We start from the raw sequence: 21,208 nt of genomic DNA, 5'->3' as shown, positions 1-21,208 counted from the left end.
TTGTGCAAAAATTTATTTGACCAAAGATTCAAGAGGTAAAATTAAAAACAGAGAAAGGAATTTGAATTCTAGGAAATTTGTCTTTTTCAACGCAAATTCACTTCAAAAGTAGACTTACAAGCAAAATTGGTTACCAAGCATTAAATGCACTGAAATTTTACAAAAACACCCTCCACAAAAGCTATAATCATAAATAACTATATAAAGGACCTTGCATAAAATCATAATTACACATATAACCTTTCATAATTACAAAAAGATCCTTTTTAAGTAATTCAAGCACATGATGCATAGCAAACCTACACAATTACTGTGCAGACACCTAATTAAATACTGTGCAGACACCCGGGGTGTTACACTAAGGACCCCTGCTGGCTGGCCAATAATTGAGAAAATTCTTCTTTTGCGATTGCTCTCATCTTTTCTTCAAGGTCTTTCTTGTAACGGTCACGCTTCCTATAGCCGGGGTCATTGGGAAATGCTTGTTTCTAGGGCAATGATGATGAAACCCCTCGAACACGTCCAGAGTGCTCTACGGTGCCAATCGCAGCAGTTACTTGATCTTTCTCCCTGTCAGGATGGAAAAGACCTTGTTTTTCCGCATCAACGATCTGCGCCAATCTTTCATAAATTTCCGCAGTGGTCGGGTTCTTGAATACAACCTTGCCCTCTCTGTACCTTGGTTGTCGAGCTAGGCACCAATACTTAGCACGTTCAGAAATTCCTTCAAACAGATCTGGTAAACCTGCTTTCCTTTGTTCTTCTTCCTCTCTCCTCCAGTCGGGGGCTCGGGGCCGGAGGAGGAGCGGAGTGCGCGGCGCTCGGGGCCGGGGGCATAACGGAGGCGTCACTCGCGGTCGGCCTAGGGCGGCGGCGGCGCTCGGGTCCCGGGGGCATAGGTCGCTGGCGGCGCTCGCGGTCGGAGCCCTAGGGCGGCGGCGGTGCTCGGGGTCGTAGGGCGGCGGCGCTCGGCGTTGGGGCGAGGTCCGGCAACGGCGGCGGCAGCACTCGAGGTGGCGGGAAATTTTGGCAGGCTGATGGCGTCATTTTGGATTCGCGCCAGGACTTCAAAAAAAAATTCGGGGCGCCCAGAGTTATATGCCAGTGGAGGATCTATGCTGGCGGGCCACTTTAGCCACCCGCCAGCAGAGATCTTTATTGGCGGGTGACTTAAGCCAACCGCCAGCATAGATCTCTGCTGGAGTGTGGCTAAAGAGGCCCGCCAGCACAGATCTCTCTTGGCGGCTTTATTAAGTGGCCCGCTAGAACAATTTTGTTTTAAAAATCCAAAGATATTTTGAGCATATTTGTTGGTTGCAAAAGAAAAGCCTTACAAATTATCTTTTAACACCATTGGCTTATTTTTACAAATCACACACAATTAATTAAACAAATTAAACATAAATATAATTTAGTCTTAACACATCAAACACAATTAAGTAATAGTCTTACAAGATAATTAATAATAGTACACAAGATTCACACATCACACACAATTTATCCTTTAACAAATCTTCCTTCACAGTCTTTGCGCGCCCGGGGATTCTCGGATTTATCTATGCTTCCTTCTACCTTCTTAATCCTTTTTACTAGCTCTTTGAAAACTTCCAATTCTTCATACTGATTGTATTCCTCAACGTCCTCTACACCATCAACTCTAAGAATCCTTTGTTTCCCAGAGATAGCAATGTCTTTCTTTGCATTTGCGGGTCGGATATATAGAATACCTGTGCGACACGATCGGCGAGCAACCAAGGGTGATCTTTATAACTGACGTTGGCTAGATCCACAAGTGTCAACCCATAGTTGTCCACTGCAACGCCTTACGGGTGTTTGACCCATTGGCACCGAAAGACGGGGATCCGAATATTCACTCCATAGTCAAGTTCTCATATTTCCTCTATGAAACCGTAGTAAGTTACAGTTTGCCCGGATGTGTCAATAGCCTCTATGCGAACATCACTATTTTGGTACGCCACGCTCTTGTTGTCCTTTTCAATGGTATAAAATGTGTACCCATTTATTTCATATGCTTGCCATGATGTGACATTGCTTGATGGTCCAGAAGCCAACCTTGTTAATGTTACTTCATTTGTGGAATCTCCTTAAAATTGGTGTTCATAGTCCCTAAACCATGATGAGAAATGACGCTTGTGCTCTTTGATGATCCAATCCTGCGAACGACCATTACTTTCTGACTCAATCTCATTTAAGTGTTGTTGGATGTGGGGCTCCACTAATGTGAGTTGTTGTAGAATACTGGAATGAGCTTTCTCCAACTGTTTGTTGTCACTATCGACAAATCTTTTCTTTCCAATGGTTCCTCTTCCGGACAACCTCCCCTCATGTCGAGATACCGGCAAACCAACAGCTCTCCTATCTTTTATGTAATCTATGCAGCAATCAATACTCTCTTCTGTATGGTAGCTCTCCATCATCAAACCCTCTGGGAATGCACTGTTTCTCATATATAGTTGACATGAACCGTTCATATGTCCACATCTAATGGAAGTACATAGGTCCTAGTTTAGTTATCTGGTTGGCCATGTGGATCATGAGATGCTCCATGATATCAAAAAAGGATGGAGGGAAGCACATCTCAAGTTGGGCCTGAGTTTCGGCCACAAATAGCTGGAGTCTAACCAGTTCTACGCAATCGATCACTTTCTTAGAAATCGTATTGATGAACTAACACATCCATGTGATAACCATCTTGACGAATACTAGTTTGATAGCCCGGATCGCAATAGCAAGAAAAACTTTGATCATCACATGACAATCATGGGAGTTATAGCCAGTAATTGTGAGGTCTTTCATCGACACTAGTGACCTGATGTTTGATGAGAAACCAGTCGGCACTTTCAACCTGCGCAAGCACTTGCACACAGCGGTTCACTCATCTTGTGTTAGGTTGTTGAAAGTGATCGGGTGCTCTAGCCTAAGAGGGGGAGGGGGTGAATTAGGCACTAATAAAAACTTTGACCTATGGCTCCACCTAGTTTGCACAAAACGTAAACTAAAACCTGCTATCTAGATGTGTAACTAGGTTGTTCTAGTGTGAATACCCTATCCCAAAAGAGTTTAGCAACCTATAGCCTTTCCTATCAAGAAACTATTCTATGAAAGTAAAGGCACACAAATTGCTAGTATGAAATGCGAAAGCTTAAAGAGCGGGATAGGAGATAGCAAACTCTTGACGCGGGTGTTTATCCCGTGGTTCGGTTAGCCACAAAGGCACACCTACATCCACGTTGTTGTAGCACTCACTAAGAGTATAGCTACTCGGCCACCAAGTCTCTTCCGTGAACACAATCACGGTCACCTTGGCCCCAGGTTCCACTAAGGAGCTTCTCCACAAAGGATGGGGGTCTCCACGTCCCCCGCACAAAGATGTCGTCGCCGCTCCACACCAAGTCGGAGGGTCGATGACGTTGCCGGTGAGCTTCACGCTCCAAGGTGCCGGCGCACCAAGCTCTTGTTTTGGTTCGCTAATGAACCACAACACAAAGGCTCTAAGCCTTGCAAACTCACTCACTAAGAGCTAATCCTTTACACAACACTCTCAAAGTGTGCTAAGGGCTAAGGATATGATCTTTATGCTTTTGTATGGCTTGGATATGTTCTTGGGTGTGTGTGGGATGTCCAGCAACTCCAGCAAGCTTCAAATGGCCGGGGTGAGGCGTATATATAGGCCACCATGTCTTGTAGCCGTTGCTCCAACGGTCAGCTGAAAATCTGCGTATCACCGGAAGAACCGATGCCTCTGGCAGGGGTAGCGTCGGTTCTTCCGGTCACTCATAAACCGAAGTAGCCGTTGAAGTCCTGACAGCTGACGCAGTGACCACCGGTTGAACCGATGCTTTGTTCCGATGCATCACCGGTTCATCCGGTGCTTAAGGATCTTTTCCTGGGCGCTGACGTCATTGCACCGATGGTATACTCCGATGCTCCGTCGGTTGAACCGGTGCTGAAGAAACTTCTCCTGGGCCTTGACATTGTCTCTGGAACATAGGACGCCCAATGCACCGAACCCCCATAGGGGCGGCGTTTGGCGGCCCTTCAGGCCTTGCTACGCCTATCTTCTCTTTCTCTTTGTCATCACTTGAACCTAAAAGCCTGAGAATGATCATCTTAACAATCATGTTAGTCCAAGTGTTGTGTTGTCATTCGATCACCAAAATCACTCGAAATGGCATAAATGGTGCCATGTTCGTTACAGTTGTAGCTAGCCAGGGGAAGGTATTGTTTTCCATTAGGATGTGGTACGGGGTGGAGATCTTTTCTGATGCCGAGGGCAACCATATCCTTGCATGATTTCAATCCATCCTTTACCTTCCCTGATATCCCCAAAAAACTGGCGGTGCTGTCAAACACATTCTTCTGTGGATGCATACCATCAATGGCATGGCGTACAGCCAACTCCTTCCAGTATGGCAAATACTTAAAGAAGATAGACATCTTGTTGAATGGCACGTCGTCGACGACTTCTGTAGTCTCATCCTGCTTATCCCTCTTTTTCTTTTTCTTTTTGGCACCAGGGGCTCACTTCTTTCCAGGCTTGAATATGACTTTCTGGCACATTTCACACACTTCTTGTCCTGTAACCGGTTGAGGAGCCTCATCTTTCTCATTGGTGCCATCAAATTTTTCCTTCATCTTTCGGTATTTGTGCATACTCATTAAGAAGCGGCGGTGGCGCATGTACACTGTCTTCATGGATCCCGTAAGATACACAGATGCTGTTTTATCCACACAAACAACACATGCCGCCTTTCCTTTTATTTGTCCAAGTAGGGCAAATAAGGCAGGATAATCATTGATGGTAACAAAAATAATTGCCCTTAGTGTGAAGTGCTCTTGACGGTACTCATCCCACATCCTAACCCCCTCGTTCCATAATATCTGCATATCTTCAAGCAACGGGTCAAGAAAAACATCTATGTCAATGCCTGGTTGCTTCGGCCCTTGTATGAGAATGGTTAGCAGAAGGTACTTCCGCTTGTGACATAGCCACGGTGGAAGGTTGAATATGATCAGTAGCACTGCCCATGTGTCGTGCGTGCTGCTTCTTTCACCAAATGGATTCAGCCCGTCAGTGCTCAATGCGAACCGTAAATTCCTTTTTTCTTCTCCAAAGAGTTCATGATTGGCATCGAAAGTCTTCGACTGGCGAGCATCAGATGGGTGTCGAAGCTTTCCATCATTCTTTAAGGGCCGATCGTCATGCCACATCATCAGTTTAGCAGTGTTCGAATTTGAGAACAAACGCTTCAGGCGGTCAATCACTGGTAGGTACCACATAACCAAGGCAGGAATTTTGCGTTGACCCGTTTCAGTACCGATACAAGTATCATCCTCTGCTTCACAAATTGCACTTTTTGTATGCCCTCTTCCTCTTCCCGATAGTGGATCCGACACCATCCTCACTAAAATTGGCATTACTTTTGTAACGACTAGCTTCACAATTTGGGCATTTAGTCAATGCCGCATAGTCACCACGGTATAATATGCAGTGCATGCATTCTTTACACATGCATTTTCAGAGGATTGATAAGCTTCTTCGCTTCATATGTGTTTTTGGGAACAAAGTTTGGCTTTGGAAGCAATTGACCAAGAAGAATAAGCTGATCATTGAAACTATTATCTGACCAGCAGAACTTAGCCTTAAGGATTAGATGATGAAGCACAAAATGCAAGACTGTATACTCCTTCCCACAACCATCATACATACGACCCTTTGCGGCCTTCTTCAATGTCTCGAAGTGCTCTAACCCTTTAGCACTACCTAGCAACACTTCCGGTTCAATATGGCGCAACATTTCCTCCATATCGATATCATGTTCCTCTTCTTCTTGAGCACGCAAATAATCATTGACACCTGCGTGGTCACCATTACCCTTTTCAAGATAACCATCATGCATCATACCATGATCACCAGGAGCCTCATCATCGTCTTCATCAGCATCATGCATTTCATCATTGACATTGTTGACACATGTGTTGGCAGTTAATTGTGCCTCACCATGGTGTATCCAAACCTTGTAATCAACCATAAAACCGCATTAGATCAAATGTGTCTTTATTACATCAGTGTTCTCTCATACTATATTGTTCTTGTAGTTAAAGCACGGACAACGATTTTGCTTTGTCCTCTTACTATGAGCATGCTCTTTCGCGGCCTCAACAAACTTTGATACTCTCAACATGAAAAAATCTGAATGTCTCTTTATGCCGTACATCCATGCCCTATCCATCTTGAAGCTCTCTATGACAATAAATGTAAAATTAAACACAACTCAATTAATCGCTAATATAATTTATTTTGACAACAATTATATTATAGTATGTAAAATTTTCTAAATCTTATTAACAATGAAAATCAAGCTCTTAGTGCTAGATCAATTGACTCTTGAAGCTTTTAGTTCTAAATCCTATGGTAATAAATGTAATATTAAATAAAACTCAACTAATTTATTTTGATAACATTTAAAGTAGAAAAATACTATCTAAAATTTATTAAGATTAAAAGACAAGCTTCTAGTTATAGATAATACTAGATAAAAAAGCAAACTATTATTACAAAAACCCAGCTCATACCCTTTCTCTCCTATTTTTCCTAGACCTAGATCTAGATCTAGATGATTTCCAAGCCCATAATTGAGGAAAAACATATTAAAACTTGTAAGCAATGGTTCAATCATGTCTACCTAATCATTCAAGAAAAGGATGGAAACAAACTTCTAGCCCAATTGCCTCTAGAATAAGGAAGAACACCATGGATGCCCTCCTCCAAAGAAAACACAATTTAAGCTCTAAAAGATGGATTAAACTTGAATAAGAAGCTAGATATGGCACAAACTTACATTTTAGAGTCACCTCTTCTAAGAAATTCAAGAACAAAATCTTCCTCCTTGTATTTGGTGATTTTGGAGCTGTACTCGAGCTCCTCTCGGGCATAGTCTAAAGAGAGGGTTGTCTGGAGAAGAAGCAGTGCGCGACATTTTAGTGAGGCTGTATGCTGGCGGGGCACAAAAGTGCCCGCCAGCACAAAGGTGCCAATCTTTTCTGGCGGGCGTTTAAGAGGCCCGCCAGCACAGATACCCTCTGTGCTGGCGGGCGCTAGCCAAGTGGGCCCTGATGGTTTTGTGCTAGCGGGTTCCAATTAGGCCCGCCAGCACGGTAAAAGGGCTGTGCCACCACAAATTGTTTCTGGCCTAGTGTTATTTCCATTCCGAAATAACTCCTATTATACCTATTATATTCCCAGTCCAGAATAAATCCCATGTAACCGAACATGGCCTAAGCCTAGACAAGCTTGGGCGGGGGCACCAATGGCTCTAGCATTAGGCAATCGGCTGAGGGCTGAGGCCCAGCACCGGCCGACCAACATACATTACTGCTGGTAGTGCGTTAAATACTTCAACGTGCGGCATCATTGGATTGCACACTAGTAGCTTACTCCCTCCGTCCCGGGAAGACTGTTCGTTTAGCCTACAAATTTTATCCCACAAAAAATGTTCATCTAGATTGCAGTAAAGTCCATCTAATTAAAGCAATATCAAATAAAAAAAGAATTACATTGGGAAAGACGTGAAGCCAATCAAATGTTTAAGTAGATGTTACTTTTCTGGTTCCAATGCATTTGTATTTATTGAGAATCTAGGGAACCAAATAAACAGCGTGTTCTTCAATCACAACTGCTATAGTTTATTAGGGATAACATGGTCATTTTCTAATACTAGTAACATGTCTGAAAATTTCTAAACGAAAAGTCTTTCCGGGACTGAGAGAGTATTGGTAAAAAAAAATGCCACAAAATGTTGCGCGCGAATAGAATATTTGCTTTATCATTTATATATAGTTAGTGCAGTGTAGGTATCAAATGTCTATATCTATATTATAAAGGATTAAAGAATTAAATACAATTCTCACCAACTCTAATCCACCCACCCCTCACAAAACAACTATTTAAGATCTACATGGAAAGATTGGGTGCTTGACTAAACCACAAAACATCATCAAGAAAAATGTTTGTGCCCAAACCCCACAGTTTTTTTTCACCACGGCCCGTCCTACCCGCCCGCCTGTACCCACCTCCGATCCCGCCCGCCAATCACGCCCGCAGTGCATCTCCTTCCATCCACGCCGCCGCGCCGCATCTCGCGATCTCGCCCATCGCTTCCCCTCCGTGCCTCCCCCAGGCGCCGCCTCCCTCCTCGCGGCACTCTTCTCCCCCTCGCGCCACCGGCCTCGACGGCGTGCTGCCGGTTCTCGCGCGCCCCGCCACAGAGCGTGGTGGCGGCATCCTTCTTCCTCCTCGCGCCGCCGGCCTCGAGGGGGTGAAACCAGCAGCAGGACGCCTCCCGTGCGGCCGGCGGCAGCCGTGGTGGCGCCGTCGAGGTGGGCCATCTGGAGCAGCACGCATGCTGCGTTCTCCCGCGCGGTGGACCGGACCCTAGCAGCGGCGTTGATCTCCTCTCCAACGATGCAGGCTGCGGCGGTAGCTGTGCCGTGGGCGCCGGGCCCATCACTGTCCACCTCCTCCTCGCCTCCCTTCAGGGTAAGGGTTCCTCCATTCCCCTCCGTGGCCCTTGAAGGGTGCTTTCTTCCGTGGCTCCACCCGGTTGACAGGTTCTTGATTTGGTGGTGCGCAGGTGGGGGTTGCGTCGACGGCCGTGTCGGCTTCTTCCGCGCCCAGGCTGGTCGCCGCGTCCGCGCCCCTGGGTCGTCGGCGGCGGCGGCAAGGTGCGTCCTTTGGCTTTGGGTCCTGGTTCTGTTCATCTATTGTCGTTAAAATTCTGGACAAACTAACTCAGACTTGGTATTGCACGTCACCATTTCATTTTGTGTGCTCCCCTTGCACTTTAATTTTTTTGTAGCTATTCAATCCCGTTATTGATCTTATGGCAGGGCCGCAGGGTTGTGCCTACAGTACTTGGGACACAGCCTACTCTGACCAAGTCACAGTCTGCTATTCATGTAAATGATGCGAAGACACTGATTATCAAGAAAGGTGTTCCCTTGAATGAGTCCATCTGGTTCCTTGAGGTATGTACTACAAATTGATATACTATGTTTAATCAAGTTCAAATATTGTTTTTCTTATCAGATTTAGAATACACCAGATGCTAGCAAAAGGGGCTTAATATTTTTAATTCCTATCTTCTTTCCTACAAGCTATAATTATACTTTCTTGTGCAGTCTTTTCATTATATATCCAGAACCAACCTAACTTAGTTGCATTCTTCTATTTCGTTTATTTCAGATTGACACCTCCTTCGTTAAGCAGCAGTGGAAAATCAAGGGCACAGAAGTTGTCTCTTGGAGCAAGGGAGTAATTGGTGTGGGCCAAAAACCAGTTGTGATTAGTGGGCCTTCTGGTGTTGGTAAAGGGACGTTGATTGCAAAGTTGATGAAAGACTACCCATCAAAGTTTGGATTCTCTGTTAGCCACACTACAAGGTCTCCAAGGGAGAAGGAAATAGATGGGGTTCACTACCACTTTACAGAAAGGAGCAAAATAGAGAAAGATATAAATGAGGGAAAAATTCTTGAGTTTGCTCATGTTCATGGAAATGTTTATGGCACAAGTATTGAAGCAGTTGAATCTGTTACTGATGAGGGGAACGTAAGACTACTACAATCTTTTCATACAAGTTTCTGAAAGGTGAACTGCTTCATCTTTCCCTTGCTTTCTCATGGAAGAGGTGTATTCTCGACATTGATGTCCAAGGAGCTGGATCTGTGAGGGCTTCTTCTCTTGCAGCGATATTCATCTTTGTATGCCCTCCATCATTCGAGGAACTAGAGAAGCGCCTTCGGGCAGGGTATATTTGTAGTTTATGAAATTCAGTGTTTGGCTAAGCTCATGTGATGGATTATTTAATTCTTAATGAAAGAACTATATGACATGCTTGATTTATTCTCTGCTCAATTGGTTATACAGGCAAACAGAAACAGAGGAGAAGATCCAGAAACGACTCAGAAATGCTCAGGCTGAGCTTGATCAGTCCAATTCACCAGGTCTCTTTGATCATCTTTTGGTAAATGATGACCTTGAAACTTGCTATGAGAATTTGAAGGTAATTCACCAAGCTCATTGCTACCTTGCCTAACTCTTTGACAGTGTAAGACTTCAATTAGGATCTTCATCTTTTCTAAATATTGTTATTATGACCTGCAGAATTTGCTTTCTCCGGATGATGATCAGGAGGATTTAGATGCTCTCTGTAAGTTTCATGAACTTTGCTGCTTACAGTTTTCACTGATGCTTTGGTGTGTGTTTTCTTATAGTAAATTTGGTTATTGTCAGTTATCAAGGATGGTAAAACAAACCGCCAGTTACTGTATTGTGTCAAAAAATGACTCAGAAATTTTGTTGCAACCTGATACTAATGAAGCAAAAAATGGAGCTACAAGCTTTATGTCATCTTGCCCTTGGTTTTTTTAATACAATTCCATGCTATGAGCTGATGGGTTGGTGCTTACACTTGTTTCTGTGTCTAACTCATGGTAGAATTTCTCCTTATTCGTTGAAATCGCATCTTATTGATTCCAAGTTTTTTTTGTCTTCTATTCAGACTTCTACCTGGTGACGTCCCTTTTTCAGATACAAGAACGGTTCGAGGGGCCAAGGATGTGATGTTGCCTCAGTTGTCTGATCATAGTTCTTGATCTAGCTATGCAACAAACTGATGCATTGTGAGGGATAGGGGTGAAAAGTATCTCATAAACAACCATATTTGAGGTATGTATCAAAAAGAAGTATGGTGGGTTGTTTGCTACACTATGCTCAGCAATCTTTTTTCTTTTAAAAAGTAAGAAATTCGATTAGTGTTATTTAAGTTTGTGAGAGAAAATTGGTTGAAAGAGAACATGGCATTTTATTTGTACGTGTTCTGGAATTATAGACTCCTATGCATTGCTTACTATGGTTACAAACGAATACATTGTAGGGAGCTGGTTATCATTCTTGTGAAATTTATCGAATAACTTGTTTTTGCTTGATAGATGTTTACAAACATTTATTGTACATGGAAGCATCGCCTCTGAAATTGGCATATAACATTGAGGTAATGAATCAAGCAACAAATGAACCAGCTATAGAATTTTGGCTTTACCCTGTTATGTAGTAAGGTTCCTGCAACTGTCCAGTTAGGAAAGTGATCGGGTTCTTCATGAAATAGAACTTGCATGCCATGTATAGCCTCTTAGATGTAGATGTACAACTACCAGCAGTTACATGATCGAATGCAAAAAAAAAACACTGGCAATAGGACATGGAAACCATGGAAATAGAATCGTCCCATTTTAATTTCAGTGGGAGGCTAATAAGCAGAAAGTAGGGCAAATATTCCACTGTTTCAGTGTATCCAGTGCTTAAATATTTGATAGGTAAAATCATTTCTTGTTTTAAATTGGTCTCTGCAGATCCCATTTTCCAAAAATGTGGCATCCATAACACTGCATACCCTGCAGTGCAACAGTTGTCCCTCAAATCTATCCAGACTGCAACAGGCAACTTCGAAACATTGATATGAGGGTATGTTTGGAGCAGTTTATCCAGACTGCATACCCTGCATTTTATTTTGCTAAATTGACTGCTCTGAACTATCTAATAACATGGGCTTCAACTCGATATTATCTGTGTAACATGTTTCTTGCCAAAATGAATTCGCTTTAGTTGCTTGCTTTGAATTTTTGTGCCCGAGTGGTAATACTTGGTCTGTTCTGCTTTTTTGCATTGTGGCGCGTGCTCAATATATTCCGATCACCTTGAATGGTATGTAAGCATAATAACTTCAGATATAGATGTGTTTCCTGAGATAGGATGGGTTTCGATATGATAACTCTTATCTAAACTTAGAGTATCTCCAAGAGTTTGCCATATTTTACTTGGCATATCTTGTGTTTTGCCAACTTCTAAAAAGATATGCCAAGTAAAAAAAGAGCTTATCTCCAACAGTTTAGCATAATTCACTTGCCAAATCCAGATCTAACTTACATCAGGAACTCTGAGAGAGAAACAAAATTATATTTATGTCCTTCCACCTCTTGAAAACTTAAATCAGGAACCCTTCTTTTTTATTTATTTTTTTTCGCCCTCCCACCTGACTAGAAACCACGATGCCAACCGCGCGCCGCGCGCGTATATTTACGCGCGGGAGGTTGGTTTTTCCCAAGTTGCCAAAAATTGTAAGTCTTTTGCCAAACTGTTGGAGGAGTATTTTTAATATTTTTGCCAAAAATCAAAGATGGCAACTCGATTTGCCAAACTGCTGGAGATGCTCTTACATATTTTGTGGCCAGCTGTATGTAGCGCAATCATATCTAATGTTGGTCTTCTAGAGCATTTTTTATGGCCAGCTGTATGTTTCGCTTGATACTGTATGGGTTCTCACGAAAAGAAATATGAACATTGATCCTACTGGAAAGTGAACCAAGAATATTATTTATCAGGAGATCTTGGAGTCGTGAGGTAAGTTTCTCTGTTTTACTTTACATTACGTACAGATATACAAGCTTTGAGATATTTGTTCTTATTTATGCCCCTTCTTAGTCTATTTATTGTTCCTACGGCATTTATGGTTGAAGCTTGTCAATGGTACGCAGAAGAATAAGGATAGCAGAATCGAAAAGCTATTGCATTTAGTCAGATGGATGTAAAATCCCTCTTATGCATTAGTTAGAGGAATTACTATATTATTATATTTGTAAGATTTGTACGATAGATATATGTATTTATAATCTATGTATATCTGTCTTAATTTCATTATGGGCAAAATTTCAATGCTTATGCGAGTTCAATTAGTTCATGATAGATTGTTAGCATATTAATAAATTATTTCTATCTATTTCCAGGACTTTTTTTTGATAAGTTAAAAGTTATTTTTTATCATCTCTTCGTTCTAATAGTTTTATTATTTACAACATATTTTACAAATATATAATTCTGGTTTATCAATTTTTTTTGAAAACACGTGTCACAGACACGTACATCTCCACTAGTATATAGAAACTGGAGACATGTTTCTTGTCCCGGTCTAGATGGGTACTACCTCGGGACCCTTTTGTATTCCGCACACCAAGAATAATTAATTCCAGCATCATTTTATCAATTGGCGTGTAGAGCCATCATCAATTTGCATGCATGCATGCAGTGAGTTTTGGCCTCACAAAGCTAGAAGATCAACAATGGAGCCAATAGTTAGACCCATGCAACTGAGCTTTAATTACCAAGGCGTATGCAAAATGTTTTGGCTTCCGTGCGACTTGAATGACTGCCATTAAAATGCATCGGCATCTACATCAACACTTTACATGTCGGCCAAAATAGAAAACGAAAATATGCCTTACAAAAGGTTCCGGAGGGAGTAGAACACAACTCCACGATTAGGATGTTTGGCCACTACATGCTAATGGTAATAAAAGAGAGCACAGATTCATTAGCCGCAAAGATTGACGAGCACAGATGTCGAACCGCACCGATGCGCCTATAATGCCGATTTTAATGGGAGTGTTATAGGAGTATCATGAGCATTAAATTTACTGACATGACAGAGTTATTAAGAAGAGAGAGGAGAGAAAATTTCATGGGATGTGATGGGAGTGTTATCACCATGACACTCCTCCGGTTTTATTACCTAGTTTACAGTCTTGGTAACTATGTCGACACTTTCTACCAGACTGACTCCCCCCCCGGCAGAGTTGGCTTCAGGCAGTGACACTGACTCCCAAACCCATTCAAGGTCGAAATACGGAACGTGCTCCCCATATCACGAATACACCGTTGTCTCGATTGTGATGGTTTCTTTGGAGGCTTCCGTAACTTTGACGAGGACCTCGTCAAGCAGATGAAAGCCTATGAGCAGGCGTACCGGTACCCGCATCGCCGTGGCGTGACGGGACGGAGTGCGTTGCGCAACCAGGCCCTCCAGGCATGCACGACCTGCCCCGAGTGCATGCGACCTGCCGCGACGTCCTTCCGCAATGAAATTGTTGTGTGTGAATTAATGCGTCACGCGGATGATCGACGACTACCGGCGGATGTTCGTGGACGATGAAAGTAAAACCATCGACACCAACACGACGCCCCTGAACCAGGTAGCAGCCACCCCCCCCCCCCCCCCCCCCCCCCCGCGGTTGTACATGGGCAGCGTGCGTACCATGGCGTCCGCGGTGGCGTGACGGCGAGAACCAGGGTGAGGGCAAGGAGCACAGTGAGTGGAGAAGCGTGCCAGTGTTGTAACGGTGTTTTACTCATTATTTATGGTAGTTCCAACCTATGATGTCTATGAGCAGTGAGCTATTCTCTATACAAACTATACACACAAAGCATAGTTTTTTTTGAGTGAGTTTATAATAAATTTCGTGATTCTCCCACTTTTCCTGAAACTAGAAATGGATCGGTTTCTGAAAATTTTAAAAACCAAGAGATTCGGTTTCGATTAGTTCGATTCGGACTTCAGTCCCCCCCAAACCAATCGACCGACTAATGACCACATCCAAAAAATGCACAGAATCAACCATCACTACTACAGAAATAGTTTTTAGGGGCAGGTAAAATTGCATTTGTAGGGGTGGGTGCAGTACCCGCTCCTGCTTCTCGTAGCTAAAAATGCGGTTTGTAGGGACGGGTAATACGCCTGCCCCTGAAAACTCATTTCCAGGGGCGGGTCATGCCCTCACCCACCCTTGGAAATCCATTTCCAGGGGCGGGTGAGCCCATGGCCTGCCCTGGAAATGCTATTTCCAAGTGCGGGTGGAAAGATCCAGCACGCCAAAAATTTCACCATTTTGAATTTGTTTCCTGCTATTTTTAAAATCTGGATTCCCGCCAATTTTGAACTATCAAGCTAGTCTGCGGTCAAATGTCATAGTGATCGACATGGAATATGTTTTATAAATATAAACAATTACAATTTTGAATAAATTCTCATAATTACAATAACATGAATAATTAAAAGGTCCGAAATATCCATCACACAATATGAATAATAAATTAAGAGGACAAAAATTAAAAGGTCCAAATATCCATCACACACCATGATTAATTAAAAGTTCTAAATTATCCATTACACATCATGATTAATTAAAAGGTCCAAAATACCGAATAAGATACATGCTAATACAAACTACTCACGAGATCTATTGACCGACGCCCGAGCAGATGCACAGCGCTCCAATGCATCATGTTGCAAGGCCATTTCTACGGATTAAATATTAATTTCTCATTAACCAATAATAATCCCTCCATATATATATATATACACACACACACACACACACTCTCATTTTCATCAACTAATATCTATTTTTCTATATACCCATTTTCATATCTATATTTTTTCATACTCCCATTGTATATACTCATTTTAGTATCTACATTTTTTTTCTAAATAGTGTTCCTCCCTCTATATATATACTCCCATTCTAAAAAATAACATTCTACTCTATATACTAATTTTGATCAACTAATACAAGTAAATCACATCTACATATCCAAACCTTAAGTAAATTTGAGCTCAAATAGTGTGTAAATTGCAAAAACTCCAACTTTTTCCCAATCTAAATAACCTCAAATTTCTCTATTTCTAAACCATGAAATAAGCTACACTAACAATGGAAGATGAGAGGATGAAGTTTCTAACCTTTAGAACCATTGGATGGATGGGGGAATCAAAAGCCTTCACAAATCGTGGAGAAAATGGGCATGAACTCCCATCACCCGAGCCAAGAAAAGGAAGAACAATGGAGGAATGGCTTAGACAGGGGGAGGAAGAAGGGGCTAAAGGGGCCTGAGGCATTTGGTCCTGGTTGGTGGTCCTGGTTAGTGGCTCCAACCAGGACTAAATGTCCCTACCCGCCCCCCCGGGCTACACAGCTAGCCGTTGGACCAAGGTCTAAAGCCTTCATTGGTCCCGGACCCAACGGCAGTTGGGACAAATGCCAAAGATCAAAGACCATTTCTGTAGTAGTGCTCGGTTGCTTTGTTCACTATTCTATTGATCCAAACATACCCTAAATGTGCGGAATCATTGCATATTGGGGGCTTGGAAGCAGAGAGTCCACTAAATATTATTCCACGCGAACAGAATATTTCTTTGTCATTTAGTTGGTGGAGCATAAGTACGTATCAGATGCCTAAGCATAAAAACATATGAGACATGTTGCACTTCCCTGTCTAGTTGGGGAACACAATTCAAGATGCTTGAGCCACTAAGTATATTAGTTATAAACAAAAACAAAAGAGCACAGATTCATTACCTGCACCGAATGTCGAGCACAAATGCTAACACGCACCGAGGCGCCGATAAAGACAGACACATACAAGGGTGCGTTGTACCGGCACAAAGCAATGAGTGGGCAAAGCATACCACCACGGCACCACCCAGGTAGAGATGAGTAAAGGCATATATATAGGACCCCGGGTTTCAGAGCATCGTTCATTCATCCCAGTACAACAAACCCAATCTGGAGGCATAGGACACTTGGCTTCGGAGTATATCATTCGTTCATCGGCCCCCAGCAGGTACAACAAACCCACCGTGTAGTAGTATTTTAGTGTGGTAGCTTCAGAACCCAAAAAAAAAGATTCATTATTAGCTTCAGAACCCAAAGTTTGTTAATTGTTGGATGTGTTCTGTCTGTTTTACTAATGGGCATAATGCATGTACGTGGTTTTCTGGTTTTAGATCTTAAGCTCAAGCTGTATCTCTTTGAAGATTCATCCTCCTTCTCTCTCCTCTTTTTAACTCTACTGTTCTATGTGGACTCATTTAACGTGCTTGATGCTATGCACTCGGATTTACCTAGAGCTAATGCATTCCATGAAATTCAGCATGTAAGTTGGTATTAACTATACTACACGCAATTTAATCCCAGTATTTATTACAAGCCCATGTGCTATATTTGAAACAAATGTTTACTCATTTGGAGATTGAACAGTAGGTAACAGTGGAAGATGAAATTCGTGTTTCTGAAGATAAAGAAAAGAAGTACTCATTGTTTTACTAAAATTATTGTTAATCTCTTTTGCCCATTGGATAAAAGCCTGAACTGTTGATGAACCAATAATGTGTGTGTTATGTTTAATTTGGCTATTAAAGTTTTATCATGAAACATGTACTCCAAAATTTTCAATATATTCCTTTTTTTAGTTCAATATATGCCTTGGTCGATTGGCTTCCATATGCCGAGATCCGGCCATACCAGTGTGGACCTGTGTGAGAAGATTATTAATACTACGAATATTGGATGATCGTATTAAGGCACGTTGGCCGTCCAGGAGATAGAGATAGAGATAAAACTAATGAGAGGATTACAACAAATCAACCTTAACTATATAATTTGAGCCTATCATAACAGCCGGATCCTATTGGATCTCATATACTCTAACATACTCCATAGTCATAGCGTAAACAAAGCGGACACTAAGTTTGGAACAGAAGCTGACGAGTTTCTCAAGTGGTTGAAAGCCCTATTGTTGCCAAGGTAATCGGGATTGATGCATTATGGCCATAGCCGTGGAGAGGTGGTGTACGTCTATAACTTCAACACAAAGCACACACAAGAGCACAATAAGTTTGATCCAGCCAAAGATGTCTTTTTTTTTTTTGATAGTCAGCCAAAGATGTCAACTGGCAGTGGCGGTGGCCTTAGTGGGGTGGCTGGGATGGCCTAGAGGTCTGAGGGGATGAGCAAGTGTGCGATGAGGACTAGTTAGCAGCATGAGTGAAACCACCACTTGGACAGATGGTGGTACTCGCGACGGCCCCATAACAGGCATTGACTCCAGAGGTAGCCGACGTGTGTCATGTTTGTGGATGATGACCCGCCGACGATCACCCGACGTGATGGCGATGGTAGATGGGCAGGGCGACACAGATCAATCTATGATCTGAAGAAAAATTAAGAAAAATTAGATCTGAAGGTGACCTAGAAAAACACTAAGCGGTGGCCCATCTATGGATCAACGACCACTGCTAGAAAATTCGACACTAGTACCGGGCTGGAACCCTGTGTTAGTACCGGTCTCCCGCCCGGTACCGGCGCGTCGGTACTAAATACACCAGCATTTAGTACCGGTCGGAGCGACCGGTACTAAATAAAATATTTAGTACCGGTCGGTATTACTGCTCGTCGGTCGTAATGTGTAGCTTTTTCTTTCCTTTTCTTTTCTCAGTTTCTTTTCATTTTTTCTTTTCCACACGGCACCGACCACCACTCCATTCACAATCACAAGAATCACAAAAAATTCACAATCACATGAACTACTTACAAATTTCTCATGAATTAGTTATGAATTTTACAAGAATACATGAACCATAATAAAAAATTTTACATGAAAAACAATCCCCGCACCCCCGCGCGCCGGCGGCCGCCTGGGAAAGCCCCCTCGTGCCACCCGTGCGCCATCGGTAGCCGGCGGTGTCGAGCCCTTGCTGGCCGGCGGCATCTGCGCCCCCCTGCGTCCCAAGGAGACCACGCCGGCGCGGAGGAGGCGGAAGAAGGAAGAGAGAGGAGGCCGGCCGGCGTCCCGCGTGGGCCTTCCGTCTCCGCCGTGCGTCTCCACCGCCGCAGCTGGCCATGCCCGAGCGCGTCTTCGTCGCCACATCCTGGCCGCGCGGGCCGCCGAGGCTTCTGCCTCCGCTGCCAGGCCATGCCCGCGCGGATCTCCACCACAGGGGCTGAGCCCGCGAGCGTCTCGGCCGCCGTGGCCGAGCGGCGCCTGCCCGCACGCGTTGCCTCGGCCGGCCAGGGGCGCCGCGCGCCAAGGGCACCGCCCGACGGGCTGCCGGCGCCCGCTTGCTCGAGAGAGCTAGAGAGGAGAGAAGGGAGAAGGACTCGAGAGAGAAGAGAAGGGAGAAGATAAGGGGAAAAGGAGAAGGGATGAAGAGATAAAGACCCGCTCGTCTGCGAGATTTTTTTGGCGTTGTCTGTTAGTACCAGTTGGAGGCTCCGCCCGGTACTAATAGGATATTTTTTGTACCGGGTGAAGCCTCTGCCCGGTATTAAATGTTCTGGGTGTTATTTAGTACCGGCTGGAGTGACCAGCCGGTAGTAAATGGTTACTTCGTGGCGTTAGTGGTGTATTTTAGTGCTGGCTAGTGGGCACTGTAGCCTAGGCCCGATACTAAAAGGCTCCAGGGACCACTGTAGCCTAGGTCCGGTACTAAATGGGACGTTAGTACCGGACCAAAGTGCGCCCGGTACTAACTGCCGCGGACGAATGAGCCGTTTTCTAGCAGTGGACACAACACGCACTAATCTAGCGGTGCACAACCCTGATGTAGATAATGGAGGTAAATCTCTTAGGGGTAGCGCAATGCGGAACCATTGAGGTGGCAGCTTAGGAGAGATGCTGGGCTTGAGGATGAATATATTAGGTCTTGTGGGCTGTTTATATAGTATATGGTAGATTGGATCTCAAGCTATCCTAGAGATAGACATGAAATCTAAAAAGAGTATTACAATAATCAATCAATCAATCCTAACGAATTCTATCTTATGGTAACATCGGATCTTATCAGACCTCGTCCACAGAGGTGCCCCTGGCCTGCATTGATGACGACTGTTAGCACTACTGACTACCCTTCCGACACAATCAGCTGTGGAGGCTATGGACATGGGTGGAGCAAAGAACAAATGCGAGGCCATCAGGGTGAACAAGCTAATGTATGTCTAATTTCCAGCTATATATCTTCACTATTTTTATCTAATTGTGGTCTAATGTACCATTGTTTTTTAGGTTCAAGATTCGGGGGCCACCACAACTGGCAGCACGGCGCCCGGCTTTGCCACTAACAAAAAATCCGAATATTATGGTGGGGGTTATGGTACATTCGCTAAAAATGGTGGGGGTTATGGTGGCAAACAATCCGAATATTCTGGGGCTTATGGTGGGCGCCGCGGCACAGCTGGCAGCATGGAGAGTTGCTATTCGTCGTATTATGGTGGGGGTTATGGCGATTTCAGATACGACAATGGCTATGGAGCTTTTGGTCCCTACGCGTACGGTTTAGGATTTGGTGGGAACCCGCACGACTTGGGCAAGCTGAAGACCCGATACCAGCAGCACATCCAGGAGATGACGTCCTACCGCAAGCACGTGAATGACCGTGAAAGCAAAACCGTCGACACCAACACGACGCCGCTAAAGCAGGTGGCACATGCACTTACCTTTAACTAGTTTCATGTAATTCAGTGTCTACCTCAGCAAGCAGCAGAGGTCTGAGTGCCACCAGCTGGCCACTGTATATGGGCAGGGTCGCAGGGAGTATCCCATGACCTCGTCGACGTCGTCGTCTGCAAGCGGGTGGTGGAGAAGTGTGCCGGTGGAGTAATAACAATTAGTTAAGTGTTATGACAAGTTTAATTTATCGAATAATTTCAATCACTAAAGTTCTAGTGTGATAGCTGCTAGATTAAAATATTCAGAAACTATGGATTTTGAACACCCTCGTCCCTCTTTTTTATTAAAAAAAATGCATAGCATGAGTGTGTATGAAGAAATGGACATATACTTATTCTTGCCTGCATTTGAGGCACCCGTGAGATTCCCGCGGAATGGACTGTGGCAGACACGCATTTTCCAGCCGCGCGACTGTGCAGACGCGGGTAAAAAGCGAGGGGTGGAGAAGCGCTGGAATCGGAGCTTCTGCCGACACACGCTCATGTCGAGAGCTTGCAGTGAAAATGGTCTCTCATGTCATATTTCAATATAATATTTTGGTGATTGATATAGACAACACAACACTTGGACTAATATGATTGTTAAGATGACCATTCTCAGACTTTTAGATTCAAGTGATGACAAAGAGAAAATAGGCGTAGCAAGGCCCGAAGGGCCACCCCTTCCGCTAAGCATTGAAGGGACCGTGAAGAAATCAGTAGAACCGGTTGAACCGATGCCTAAGCATCGGTGCATCCGATGCTTGTCGGAAGATCCGACGCCCTGGTTTTTGTGAGACACCGGTTGAACCGACGGGATCACAAAAGGCATCGGTGCTTTGGGCATACTATGTTCCAGAGACGATGTCAAGCGACCAGGAGAAGATCCTTCAGCACCGGATGAACTAGTGATGCATCGGAGCAAAGCACCGGTGTAATGACGTCAGCAGAAAAGAAGAAGGCCAACAGCTAGTTGAGTGCTATGAGTGACCGGTTTAACCGACGGGCAAGCATCGGTTCAACCGATGATCACTGT

General features: G+C 43.9%; 1 protein-coding gene and 1 pseudogene across 7 annotated transcripts; both read left to right on the top strand.

Moving 5' to 3' along the window:
- Positions 1–8,027: 8,027 nt before the first annotated feature.
- Positions 8,028–11,264, top strand: LOC120685014 (annotated as a pseudogene).
- Positions 11,265–16,342: 5,078 nt separating this feature from the next.
- On the top strand, positions 16,343–20,551 carry LOC120686463 (keratin, type I cytoskeletal 9-like). Of its 7 annotated transcripts, XR_005680196.1 has the most exons (5): positions 16,358–16,531; positions 19,533–19,677; positions 19,751–19,826; positions 19,978–20,164; positions 20,268–20,520. XR_005680196.1 is itself a non-coding variant. In XM_039968681.1 (4 exons), exons 1-4 carry the CDS (start codon positions 16,401–16,403, stop codon positions 20,343–20,345), a joined length of 711 nt encoding a protein of 236 aa, XP_039824615.1. In that variant the 5' UTR covers positions 16,343–16,400; the 3' UTR covers positions 20,346–20,551. The 7 variants fall into 7 exon arrangements, 4 of the variants coding, with proteins under 4 accessions (XP_039824615.1, XP_039824616.1, XP_039824613.1 ...); XM_039968681.1 differs by having other exon boundaries at positions 16,343–16,531; positions 19,611–19,677; positions 19,751–20,164; positions 20,247–20,551; XM_039968682.1 differs by having other exon boundaries at positions 16,347–16,531; positions 19,546–19,677; positions 19,751–20,164; positions 20,247–20,551.
- The last annotated feature ends 657 nt before the right edge of the window (positions 20,552–21,208 follow it).

The sequence above is a fragment of the Panicum virgatum genome, chromosome 8N (assembly GCF_016808335.1).
Source record: "Panicum virgatum strain AP13 chromosome 8N, P.virgatum_v5, whole genome shotgun sequence".
Lineage (NCBI taxonomy): Eukaryota > Viridiplantae > Streptophyta > Magnoliopsida > Poales > Poaceae > Panicum > Panicum virgatum.
This window is presented reverse-complemented; position numbering and strand designations above follow the sequence as displayed.